A 13750-nucleotide genomic window follows, 5' to 3' on the forward strand; every position below is an offset into this window, starting at 1 on the left:
ACAGAAAACCAGGAGAGTCTGCTAATAGGCTCATACAGAGGTTTAATTACATTTCAACTCAAAACTCTGAGTCACCATTTCAGAAATCTGGTCTGAGCGGGGTTACCTGTATACAATTTTTTTCATGTAGAACCTGTAGTGATCTTTGTGGGTTCAGGTTAAGATAAGACTTAAGCATTTTCTCTCCTTTGTCCTCCATCTGACAAAAACAGAGAGGGAGCATCTGTCTAAAGTCTCCTGCTCTCAGTATAAAACACAAAAAAAAACACCCAGATCACCTTCCAGTGTTAGGTTACACCCCTCCTTCTAGTTGCAGTTGTTTGTCCTTCACCACCCATTTATGACTAAAGAGATTAATCAAGTACACCATTAAAGAAATGTAACACTTACTTCCTCCAGTGTCACTGAAAGACCTGGAAATTCTTATATTTTTCTTAGTCAGTGTTAAAACACTACGTGTACAGTGCAAAGTGTTGACCAGCTTTCTGCCTGTGATCCCTGCTGTGTTATCATTTCTAATCAACCTTGTCTGTGTTTTAATGCTATCTTTACATAGTGCTGAGAGATGTGAGCTTAATTGCCATCTACCTACAACTTTTGTATGTTTTTATTTGTCACTTAGTTGACCTTAATTGTCTGACTTGGGTGGAGTGTTACCATGGAAATAAAGCAGCAGGCTTTTCAATACAAAGCAAACACATACAGAATGTATGAGTGCTTACCAGGCTGCACCTCGTGCTATCAAGTGTACAATCTCATTATAGGCCAGATAGCAGATACAAGCGATGCATTTTTTTGTGTTTGCGCATGCACGCATACGTGTGTTTTCTGGTTATCATCGTGCTGAATTGTTCCTACAGTAACACTCTGCGCCTTAACAACTACACCCAGGAGAGTAGTGTGAGGGGGTGTTTTTTTGTGTGTGTGTGTGTAATGGTCAGATCTGTATCTCTGTATCACACTTGTATCAGATATTTTTAAATTATTATTATTATTATATAGCCATGTTGCTTTATGGTTGACTGTGTCAGTCAGTTCACCACTTTGGACAGAGGGCAAATCTTAACATAGTGAGCATAACTATATTTACTGTGGTAACATGCATAAAAAACAGTCTGTTAGTATTGTCATTGTGAGCATGTTAGGATACTGATGTTACCATTTAGCTCAAACTACCACTGCACCTAAGTACAACCTAACAGAGCTGTTAGTGTAGCTGTAGACTCTTAGTGTAGACTCGTTCATGCAGAATCTCTTTAACGCAACATCAGTATTTGCAGTTTAAATCCCAAACCACCTTGGAAATGGAGTAGAAATGAATGACGAACACATTGAGATTCCCTTATCTAATCAAACAAAATGCCTCTGTGAAACTGCTCAGCAACAATGCATGCTCATTCCACCTTGTCTGGTTAGAAAAGTGCAACTTATTCAGTAATGGATGATAATGATGGGAAATATTCTTAACTTAAGTACAGCCAGCAGAGGCCCTGTTTCTATGTTTTCAGCAGCAACACGCTGCCTGTGTGCGCTGTATGAGGATATGAAAATATGCTGTTTGCATTGGGCAACTCTGTTTTGCATTCTTAGGCCTCTGAGTTAGCAGTATTGTGTATGTGCTTGGCATGATGTTTGCCCTTCTAATCCGGAGTAAAATTTCATTTCCGTGGAAACTGAAATAGCTCAATTGTTCTATGTTGTAATGGCGTGTATCGTATTATCTTGCTGTGCCTCCTGGCACCATATGACACGTTAATTTGTTCGGCATTACACCTCCCTGACAGTGTAACATCACACACCTTCTCTCTCCAACTGTCAGTGTTAAAAGTGACTCACAAGACTGTCCAAAAATAAACATACCTCTACTCTGATATATCCCCACCACCGTATTTGATTTACAGTGTTTACACTGTGTAATTGTGACTTCAGAAAATAAAACAAACAAACTCTCTAATGGTCCAAGGTCCAGAATGAAATCACTTGGAAACCAAATACTCTGGCAGAGAAAATAAGTTCAGTGTTTTTGTTTTGAATTTCCGTTTTGGGTGTTTTGCCCCAGGCAGATGGTCATATTGTTGCATGTGATGTATTCTGTCAGCGAGATCCTGTTTGAATTTTTACCTCTGAGGTGAATGATTCTTTCACCCTGCACTGAAAACAGATTGCAATTTGTAGATTGTAATTTAAAGTCAGAGCTTTGTATGAGGACGGAAGGAGCTGACAATGAACTTGTTCTCTTGTAGTTGAAATAGCAGTGCTGTGGTGTGGCCCTTCACATTGACCATTGTGTCTGCAGTCAATAAATTATCTTTCCTTTTATTCACTAGGTAGGTTAATGAATAGTGGACCTGTGTGTGAGTCTGTTAAGGCATGTATACGTGAAGTATGTGGGTGTGAACATCTTAGGATCTACTGTAATCCGATTCATGAACTAGAAAAGAGTGAAGAGGAAAGAAGATGGGTGGTGGGTCATTGTAGGGATTACTTACCATATGAAATCCAACATGTATCTGCATTGTATGTTGGAAACACTGAGAATCTTATATAATATAGAGTTAGGTAATCAGTTGACTAAAATGACCTAATTAATATCAATGAATGTGGAGTAGACATTAGACACAGCTGAGAATAACACCATGCAGAGCAACAGCACCAGAAAAACTGCAGCCTCCAAAATGAACCTGAGAACTCCTCCCTGAAACAGTTCCAACAAAAACTGAACATTATAACCTTCCGAAGGGAGGAGTCATTGGAGGACTGTTGTGTTACACTGCTTTAGTTTTAGCCAGGTGTACCTAATAAATTGGCAACTGAGAGTATATGTTTAAAAATTTTTGAAAATAGGCATCAGTCAAATAACTTCTGACTGATCCCTATTTTAGATACAGTCTTAGATGCTGTTGTTGTGGATAGAAAATAGATTTTTGACAATTATTCATGGTTGTTTGTTTGTTTTTTTTTGGTTTTTTTAGGTTTTCTAAAAACCTTTTACAACTGAGATATGTCAAATTGTGTTGCCTACAATACAAACTACTCTCAGTCACCTACAGTCAAAAACAAATTTTCATGCAACCACACATTGTTAAATACTTAAGGGAGGGCTGAAACGTGATGCTTGGTTATATGGTTACAGATTTAATACATGGTTTACTATCATGAATTATCTCTCAGTGCACTGACTGTACTGTACACATCTTTTTTGGGTATTTTCTATAGAGACTTTAAGACTCTAATTGTTTCTGTCTCTTTCTGTGCAGTGTTGTGTGCTGACAGAGTGGGCCAGATGACAAAGACCTACAGCGACATTGACGCTGTCACTCGACTGTTAGAAGAGGTAAGACCATGTCAAGTAAATTTGGAACTAGAAAAACATAAGGGACTACAGTGAAGGTAGATACACTGTGAGGCACTTTTGTTAGATATTAGAATGTGGTCTGATAGTCTAAACACAGGTTGCTTTATGAGTTTTATGATAAAGGAAGGTTGATAGAAGGACATCATCAAACTTGTTTCTGCCAGCTGATATTCAAATCTGACTTATTCACATCAGCTGCTCAGTGAACATCAGAGTGATAAGCAGCGGGACATTTCCAGGGATGAGATCAGCTGACTTCCTCTTCATATATTAAAACTGTGACAATAGAATGAAGTCATTGTTTAATGAACCATCAATTTCCAAAGCCAGCTATCCAATATTGACTAAACATAGTAATCACAGATGTGTTACCATCAACAAACAGACCAGACAACTGCTTTCACCACGTGAGAGCTCAGTGTACTGATCTCCGTTGCTGTGAACAGCTTGTGTGATAGTCCTTTGGCTGACAATGCATTATTATACACAATCAGGATTAGGGTTAGGGTTACCTTACAATTGATTCATTTATCCTCTGTTCCACCTATTTCCTCCTCATTGAGGTGTTTGAGTAAACCTTCACATTTAAACTTGCCTCTCTTATCGTGCTTCATGTCCTTCACATACAACCTTGTTTCCAAAACAAGTAAAATGTAAATAAAAACAGAATCCAGTGATGTGCAAATCATGTAGACCCACATTTAACTGGAAATAGAACAAAGACAACATATCAAATGTTTAAATGCTGAAATTTTATTGTTTTATGAAAAATATGTAATATGCAACATGTTTCAGAAAAGTTGGGACAGGGGCATGTTTACCACTATGTTGCATCACCTCTTCTTTTAACAACACTTTGTAAATGTTTGGGAACTGAGGAGATCAGTTGCTGGAGTTTTGAAAGTGAAATGTTGTCCCATTCTTGCCTGATATAGGATTTCATCTGCTCAACTATTCGGGGTCTCCGTTGTCATGTTTTTCATTTCATGATGCACCAAATGTTTTCAGTGGGTGACAGGTCTGGACTGCAGGCAGGCCAGTTTAGCGTCCGGACTCTTCTACTACGGAGCCATGCTGTTCTAATACGCGCAGAATGTGGTTTGGCATTGTCTTGCTGAAACATGCACGGTCTTCTCTGAAAAAGACATTGTCTGGATGGCAGCATATGTTGCTCCAACACCTGTATATATTGTTCAGCATTAATGGTGCTTTCCCAGGTGTCCCTCTCCTCTTTAGCCTGGAGGATGCAGCATCCATGATTTCCAAAAACAATTTGAAATTTTGATTTTTCAGACCACGGGACAGTTTTCCATTTCATCTTAAATGAGCCCAGAGAAGTCGGCAACGTTTCTGGATCATGTTTACATGTGGTTTCTTCTTTGCATTTGTGAATAAAGCAACGAACTGTGTTCACAGACAATGGTTTTCAGTAGTGTTCCTGAGCCCATTAATGATTTCCACGATAGAATCATGTGGTCATCGGCCATCCAATATTAGTTTTCGGCCTTGTCCCTTTGCACACAGAGATTTCTCTGGGTTCTCTGAATCTTTTAATGATATTATGAACCGTAGATAGAGAGATTCCCACATTCTTTGCAATTTTATGTTGAGGAACATTATTCTTAAACTGTTGCATTTGCCCACACAGTCTTTCACAGAGTGGTGAACCTCTCCCCATCTTCACTGCACAGAGACTCTGCCTCTCTGGGAGCCTCTTTTTATACCCAATAGTCTATTGATCTGTTGCCAATTAACCTGATTAGTTGTGAGATATTCAACCAGGTGTTTTCTGTAGCATTTCCCAACTTTTCCAATCTTTTGTTGCCCTTTTCCCAACTTTTCTGAAACATGTTGCTGACATCAAATTCAAATTGAGCATATATTTTTCAGGAGCTACGCTCATTTGCTTTCTTGCAGAGAGATAGAGGAAAAGATTGATACCACTCATGTGCGTCAGCAGCCAATTAGCTGAGCTTAGAATAAAGACTGGAAACAGAGGACATGGCTTAATGTCTTCCTCTGACTCACAGGAAGGAAGTGAATAAGCATGTTTTCCAAAAATGTTGAATCATTCCTTCTAATATTTGTAATGTTTTCAATTATTTTGCTTTTTAAACATAAACAAAACTTTTGCCATGTGCAGAAAGAGCGTGACTTGGAGTTAGCGGCTCGGATCGGACAGTCACTGCTGAAGAAAAACAAAACCCTCAGCGAGAGAAATGAACTGCTGGAGGAGCAAGTAGAGCACATCCGAGAGGAGGTACACAGTGACATTGTGTATTTCTGTATTTGATGGTGATCAAATGTTTGGAGCAGCGCAACATTACCACTGTAGCCATCTCCTCTTTTGCTTCAAGTATCCTCTATCTGCATGTCTCCTTCTACTTTTCCACATATAGGTTTCCCAGCTGCGTCATGATCTGTCCATGAAAGATGAGCTGTTGCAGTTCTATACCAGCGCTGCCGAGGAAAGCGAGGGAGAGTCTACCACCTCCACACCGTATGTCTCCTTTCAGTCACCTCCTCTCCTCACCTTTCACCACCTTGATGAAATATTATGCAATGCAGTCATGCAACTCTATTCAGATCTAATGCAAACAAATACAAGAAACATTCTCCTCTGAGGCTTTGATAAAGCTGAGACTGGTCCAGTAACAGATAGCTGAGTTAGTTATCAGAAGATTTTTCATTGTCCCTCTAGTGAATCTATTCAGAATTTGTCTAAGTAAGTGTTTAGAATGTGGCAGTGAAGTAAACCCATACTAATACAAACTCTCACGTGTGTCTGTGTGTTTTCAGTGTGCGTCCCAGTGAACCTAATGTGTCAACTCCAACATTTTTCCCCTTGGATTCCTTGCAGAAGAAACTCAAAGATCTGGAGGAAGAAAACAAATCATTACGATCTGAGGTACACATACACAAGCTCCTGCAAACACACACGATATTTTAATAAATGGTTAACACAATACTAAATAAATAGCCTCATTCTGTGGTCTCACAGAGATCCTGAAGTCTGTTCAGTTTAGATTGTTGGCAGCAATACTGTTTGTTTTTATTAGAAAATGTAACAATCAGCATTTCTGGTTATATTTTGGAGAAGTTATTGACTGGGGTGATTAAAGTCTACAGTGTGTGGTATTGATTTGTAATGTCTGTGTATCTTTTCTCCAGGCCAGTCATTTGGAGACAGAAACTATCTCCTATGAGGAGAAAGAACAGCAACTTGTCAATGACTGTGTCAAAGAAATACGTGAGTATTTCTCTAACTGCCGACATATTATGGACACTGGTGACACTGAAGTGATATGAATCACTTCCTCACTGCCTAAAGGTAGTAAAGAGGAAGCTTTACTTTTGCTGAGCACCTCTTCCTGTTTTCCAGGTGATGCCAACCTGCAGATTTCCTCCCTGGCTGAAGAACTGGCCAGGAAGACTGAAGACGCCTCCAGGCAGCAGGAGGAGATCACACACCTCCTCTCCCAGATAGTAGACCTCCAGAAGAAGGCCAAGCTGGTATGAAACCCCTGACCTCTCTTAAATTGATCATGTTAAATATCTGCCGTCACTGTGAAGAATATGTAGCATGAGTAATTTAAATTTATTTCTGTTATGCATTAGACTTCATCTCGTAGTATCATAGTTTCAGTGTTTTTCACAACTGTTGTTCTTTTTTTTTTTTTGTCTGGGGTGTGTACAGTATGCTGTGGAGAATGAGGAGCTGACTCAGCACTTAGGAGCAGCCAAAGACGCCCAGCGACAACTCACTGCTGAGGTAAGAAAATCTATGACCCACTGACTGTGGCCTCATTGTATTTTCTGCAGCAACAGGACACAGAGAACCTCCTGCAATGACAAGGGGGGACTTGTAATAGTCCCTTCAATATTAATATAACCTGGAAGCCTTTTAAAGTTTTGCAGCGCTGGATGTGATGTCTATGAAACTGTCCTCAAAAGCACATTTTAGACCCTCATATGATAATGACACTACTTTTCTTTGGTTCAGGATGTGAACTTTAAGGTGGCCAATTCTTAAACTTGTTACACCAAAATGTCACTTCTATATTAAAATTCAGCTGTATTTGATATTTTCACCCTTCAAACTTTTGGATCTATAGCCAATAGATAAATACAAAGCTATGGATGAAGGTCAATGTTTCTATATCAAACATCCCATGTCTGATAATCGGCAGTACCTAAATAGTTAGTGAAAAAATAATTGCTCTTCATCAACAAATTTTTTTTCCTCATCATTTCACTTACTTACTTACTCACCTGCTTTTTCTTTTTACCTCCTTCAGTTGCGAGAGTTCCAGGATAAGTATGCAGAGTGTATGGAGATGCTTCATGAAGCTCAGGAGGAACTGAAAAACCTGAGAAATAAAACTCTTCCACTCAGCACACCGAGGCGTTTCCACTCTCTGGGCTTGTTCCCAATGGTGAGTGAGGAAGCAGAAGGTGGGGGAGGGACAACAGAGAGGCAGGGAAGAAGGTAGCTTTGGCGGGAAATAGGGAGTTATCATTATCCTTCAATGTTCTGCAACTTAACTATACTTTGGTCTTTGTGTTTTCATTATGAGTTGAACACATTAGACCTATGACCCCAAACTCGAGCTAGATATCTACAGCAAATGTTACCAGTGCTGTCATTCATTAACACATCTCTTTGACTTAGGGCCATCGTAGATTAATAAACAATTTCCTTCTTCTCCAGGACTCTCTGGCAGCAGAAATAGAGGGAACCATGAGGAAGGAACTGCAGATGGATGATCCAGACGTAGAAGAGCAGAGGTACGTCCAATTTTAAAATCTGACTCACCTTAAACAGAAGACACAGATTAAGATAGGGTTATTAGGTTTCAGTCTTTTCAGTCTGTTGTCATTATATAATATTCATCCATCATTTCTCTATTCATCTTGTCTGTTCAGACTGCACCCAAAGCGAGTTTTCCAGACAGTGAAAAACCTCAACCTGATGCGTCAGCAGCGTTCATCATTAGCCCCCTCCCCTCTCAACATCCCCGGCTCCAACCAGACGTCATGCTTCACCTCAGGGCGTTCCAGCAGGATGGGCACGCCTCGCTCTGACTCCATTTATGGTAGCGAGACGGGGAGTGGGATCATCCTGGACAACAGGACTAGCAGTATCCTGGAGTGCTCAGACGACGGGTATGGACAATTTAACTGTGCAACAGACATTTTAGATATTTATTATTTAGTAATTCTAATAATTTTCACTTAGTTCTTTAGTTATTTCTTTGCCATTTATTTCCTGTTTCTGCCTCTTTGTCTCAAGTAACTAAGGGGATGCCCATCACTCTATCAGTTTTTTGATTATTTTTGGGTTTATTGGTAACCTTGGTGTTAGTGGGCGTGTTTCTGTTAGGTGAGAGTTACTAGGAACCAAGTACACAAACCTAAGATTTCAGTCACTAGCTCCTGCTTTTTTATTATCTACCACAACAGAGACCAACTGAGCTGTACAAAATAAAACCAAGAGATAGACATACTACTTTTTCTTCACTTAAACTTAACTCAACTATGTCTCCTGCTTCAGGTCAGAGGACTCTAACAAGCGGCCCCCTGGCACCCCAGGGACCCCAGGCAGCAGGGACCTGGAGGCAGCCCTTCGACGTCTGTCCCTCCGCCGCGACAACTACCTCTCAGAGAAACGCTTTTTTGAGGAAGAGAGGGAGAGAAAGCTGGCTTACCTGGCCAAAGAGGAGGAAAAAGGAGGTGGGGAGGGTAGCGGAGGCCCAGCGACCCCGACTGAGAGTCTGTTGTCACTGTGCTCGCATCCCTCCTTCGGAAGTGTCTGGTCGGGATACTCTTTCACAGCAAGATCCTACCTGCCAGAGAAGCTGCAGATTGTAAAGCCGCTAGAAGGTGATTATTCCTCTCAGAGTCACAGATCCTCTAGTACTCCTTATACTGAAAAAGAGAATAAAAGTCACACTGTTCAGAACACCCTGCACAATGAACAAAATCAAACCCAGAATGTGGCACAAAATTCAAATTGTATTCTTTTACATCCTCCTCAAAGTTACACCCAGATTTGTCAAACCCAAACAGACAACCAAGGTCAAGCACTTCAGAACCAGCCACAGAATCAATATCTGATTCTCCATAACCGCAGTCCGTCCAAAATCTTTCTGAGTGCCTCACAGGATCCTAAGACCCTGAGGAGGAGCTCCAGTTTGCTGGAGCTGAGCAGCCTGCCGAGTTCACAGCCTCACCTCAGAGCCCCGCTGGCGTTAGTCGCAGGCCTGATGGAGGTGTTAGAGCAACAGGAGGGCAGTTTGAATCTCCAGCACACTTTTTACTTCAGACATACACGGCCGCGCTGCTGGTTTGAAATATAAACTAATGGTAGTACTTACTTTTTAAAAATTCAATTAAGTAGATGTGAGGTAGAAACATTGTATGTGAGAACAATGCATTTTTCCGGGTGTTGTATTTATTGAAAATACATCACAAAAGGTGAGCACTTTATACTGCAGTTGCAATAGGTGAGACAGATTGTGATATTTTAAATAGCACTTATTGTATTTATAGGTTTTCTTCTGCCTTGTTCTTTTCTAAATAGAGGACCTTTATTATCCTATCATTATTTATTCCCATAGTTTATTGGTTGTTGGGTTTGTACAGTTGATTTTTTTATATATTCAATGTCACATATTTATCCACACAATGATGCCAGTAGAGATACAGAACAACTGAAACCAGTTAAATTACAATTTTCTCTTCCCATAATCTGACATTGTCAGTTTGTCCAAAAAGCAACAACAGCCTTAATCCTGAAGCTGTTTTCTTAAATTGCACATGTGCAATATGTAACCTATTGTCACAGAGGTATTTCTGGTTCTGTGTCACCACCTAGTGTTCAAACAGCATTACAACACTTGCATTGTAATGTTGTGAAAGGTGCTGTCTAAACACCAAACACCTGTTAATTTGATTAAAGTAAGACAAATAATTCATATTCATATGAAATGTAAATATATGATTTTGATTTTGAAGTTATTTTACGCATGGTCAGTCTGGCTGCTGTCAGATAACAATCGTGTGACCCTTAAAAGTCAACAGTCCAGAAATCAATAAATTCATAGTCTGGGTTTTGGGAGGTTGTGAATTCAAGATATTGACTAAATTGATAAGACAGTACTCACCAATTCACAGATTTCTGATTCTACATTAGAGACATATAACTGTGTTTATGGTCCACTATTTCACTCTTCTTTTTTTCTCCTTTTTTCTTCATTCTGGGTTTATCTTTTCTTTGCACTCTACTTATTTTTCTGTTCAACTTGTCTGTTTTCTTTGTTGATGACTTCTTGAATAAAATCTTACTAATTTTCTCATCTTCCCCTTTCTCTCTCATTCTTTTTGTGTTGGGCTTATGAGTTTGTTTACTGACATCTCTGAAGGGATCTGTGTGCATGATATGAGAAAGCAACCATTCATTCGACTTGAAATAAGACCAATTCACTAGATTCAATGACACTTAAGTATATAGAAAGACACATGTCTACAGTGTGGGTATGTTTGACAGAGTCTGTAATGTACTGCATGAAGATATATTGTCCAAGAATATGCCTTTGCCTGTCTTGTCTGTGTGAGTACATGTGTGATCTGGATTGTGACAGTTAATATGCGTCTCCACGTCTCTACTATCAGCTTGCCTGTGTATGTTTCCGTTTATATACAGTATAACGTCTACCAGTAAAAAGATTCACTTTATATTTAAACACAAAAATGACATTTATTGAACAGATTTAATGTCAGTATAGAGTTCTTCTCTGTGTATGTATGTTAGCTGTATTAGCTGAGACATTATCCTGTAAAGCTGATGTAAATGAGGTGGGACAGCACTGTTAAGTTCAGTGAAGTGGATCTCTCACGTCCCCTGATGTTGTGGAAGTGCTGTTAAGCAAGTGCTGTACAAGTCATTCAGTTATCATTGAATCTAAATCATTCATTTAATCTTAAATTAAGCTGTAATATTATATATTAGTGGTAGGAAGAGTGTTCCAGCTATGTATATATATATATATATTAATTTGATGGTGTGTGTTTGTGGTAGAGAGCAGCTAAACATGTATTTAGATAACATCCGCTTTTCCTCTCATTTTTTTGCAGGCTCTGCTACACTCCATGCATGGCAACAGTTGGCTCAACCCCACATGGGCGCTCTGCTGGATCATCGGCCTGGTGTGGTCACGAAGGGCTTCCGCACTTTAGCACACGAGCAGGGACAGGAAGACAGCTGGCAGCTGGACCAACCAGAGGAGGATGAAGCCTCATGTGACTCATTTACTGGCTTGTCAGAAGAAAGTACTGCTCCTTTGGATCTGCCGCGCTCTACCTCTACTCCCTCTGTCTGCTGCAACAAAAATGGCGACACTGATGAAAATAACCAATCAGAAACATTTCATGGAGAAATGTGTGGGGCTAAAGAAGCAATTCAAGGAAAAGACGGACTTGTTGGAAACACGCCCCTTTCCTTATCCAGCCTCTCCCCCTCCTCTTCTCCTCTCCCCTCTTCTTCTGAGATGATGATGAATGGGCACGTGGACCTCAAGGAACTCCAGGCCTTACAGCCTGCCACAGTGGATCGCATGCCTGGTGAGGGAGCCCCTTAGCTGGGGTCACAGCACTGCATCCACCCTCCCCTCTAGCCCATGGAGCATGGGGGTAAAAGGGAGGGGGGTTTGAAGAGGAGGGGTGGGAGGGTGAGGGAATGGGGAAGGTATTCATTGGACATCTCACAATCCCAATGTGACGTCCCTTCCTGCACGATTACGCTCATGTGTACACACCCCGACACCCACCTATCTCCCCGGCAGTCCATGTGTTTGCAGCCATCGAACCCCATCAAAACTGAGTACTTGTTTTTTTGTTCTTTATTTTACTTCAGTTTACATCCTCCTAATCTTCCTTCTAAATTCATACTGTCTTTCACTGCCATACATCGCTTTATTTCAACCAATCACACTTTTGAATTTTCAATCTTTCAACCAAATCTTCCCAAATCTGGAAGTTTGGGTGTCATTCGTAATACCACTGGTCTCAGTGGTGACCTGCAGCACACATTTGTGATGATATAATTTGTTGAAATCACAATTGGAAGATTGCTCATGAAATTAGTTGGTTCTAGGCCATATGGATTTATTCAGGTACTTCTGACAGTCAGAGCTCACACTAAAACACCCATGTTCCAAATATCATGGCTGAAGTCATGTATGTGCATGTGTCTATATCAGGCGTTATTAGTGCAGCTGTCCAAGTCACATGAACGCGTGACACCCACGCCTGGTTAATATTGGAGTTGACTTAGTGGCTTTGGTGTAGGGTCACCTTCCTACACACACACACAGTACTCTTCCTTGGCTCACATAGTACAGTACTGTGTTCCTCTTAATGAAGGAATGCCCAAACAGAAAAAACTAAAACTTGGTACAATGAACTTGATTTGTGAAATTGTGCCAGATACATTAGATTTGATATTATAGAGATTATACCTAATTCTCTCCTCTGGGGGGGGGGGGGTTATTACATGGTAAATCTTCTTTGGCTAAATTCATATCTTAAATACAGAATCAATATTATGGAAGACTAAAGATGAGTAATTTTGCTTTCAGCAACAATAAGCAGCATTTAAAAAAAGCATAAAGCTACACGTATAATTAACACCAAAACATCTCTATACTGACAAATAATGGAGCTGAATAAATAGTGAAATGTCTCAGGTTTACTTTGTGGATATTCAGTGACTTCCTTCTATGAAGAGAATTTCTTGAAAATGGCTGTTGGCAAACTTGGCTAACTTCTGTATCATAAAATAGGGAACTAATGGATGCTGGGGCTTTTTCTTTGGGCTTTTACCTTGATCACGGCTTATTTTTCCCCACTTTGTTGTGCACAGTGTTTTTACAGTGTTGTTTGGTACCTTCGTCTGAAAACTAACAACCTTTCCTTCTGTTCTCCTTCCTTACCTTCTCCTCAACTGTAGTCAATTTCCCAGGGAAGTGTATGTCCCATACTAGCTCCACATACACCTTCACCACCTGCAGGATTCTCCACCCCTCTGACCAGCTGACATCAGTGTCCCCGAGGTAAATATCTTGTTACTTATTATTACTGTTGCACTTGCTTTGAAATATCAAAGTTAGTAGTAAAACTCTTTTGCTCTTCTTTGTACAACTGATGTTTGAAAGTGTGGTGAACTACTATGAACACATGAGGGCAGCCAGTCATTTGTCTCGTTTCCCATAGATGCATTATATCTTTACAAAGTGGCACAATAAGAGGAGGACACTACTGTTAAATCTGCTGTTAATAGGAAAATTTACCCAGAAAATGAAGACCTACAATACTAACAGTTACTGTCAGTGTTAA

The 13750-nt window shown here is 40.2% G+C and overlaps 1 protein-coding gene across 7 annotated transcripts in view; it reads left to right on the top strand.

Moving 5' to 3' along the window:
* trak1a (trafficking protein, kinesin binding 1a) overlaps window positions 1-13750 on the top strand; it is a 45264-nt gene that overhangs the window by 25981 nt on the left and 5533 nt on the right. For all 7 annotated transcript variants that reach the window (XM_071469681.1, XM_071469683.1, XM_071469679.1 and 4 more), the window contains 13 exons: window positions 3258-3334; window positions 5499-5615; window positions 5755-5855; window positions 6155-6263; window positions 6527-6605; window positions 6738-6868; window positions 7053-7127; window positions 7654-7791; window positions 8067-8143; window positions 8282-8521; window positions 8910-9238; window positions 11492-11977; window positions 13365-13467. In XM_071469681.1, the coding sequence (XP_071325782.1) occupies window positions 3284-3334; window positions 5499-5615; window positions 5755-5855; window positions 6155-6263; window positions 6527-6605; window positions 6738-6868; window positions 7053-7127; window positions 7654-7791; window positions 8067-8143; window positions 8282-8521; window positions 8910-9238; window positions 11492-11977; window positions 13365-13467 (2036 nt within the window). In that variant the 5' untranslated portion in view covers window positions 3258-3283. The remainder of the gene's footprint in view (window positions 1-3257; window positions 3335-5498; window positions 5616-5754; window positions 5856-6154; window positions 6264-6526; window positions 6606-6737; window positions 6869-7052; window positions 7128-7653; window positions 7792-8066; window positions 8144-8281; window positions 8522-8909; window positions 9239-11491; window positions 11978-13364; window positions 13468-13750) is intronic.

This window comes from Trachinotus anak, unplaced genomic scaffold, assembly GCF_046630095.1.
Source record: "Trachinotus anak isolate AG129_WGS33_773 ecotype Australia unplaced genomic scaffold, CSIRO_AGI_Tana_v1 ptg000032l, whole genome shotgun sequence".
Lineage (NCBI taxonomy): Eukaryota > Metazoa > Chordata > Actinopteri > Carangiformes > Carangidae > Trachinotus > Trachinotus anak.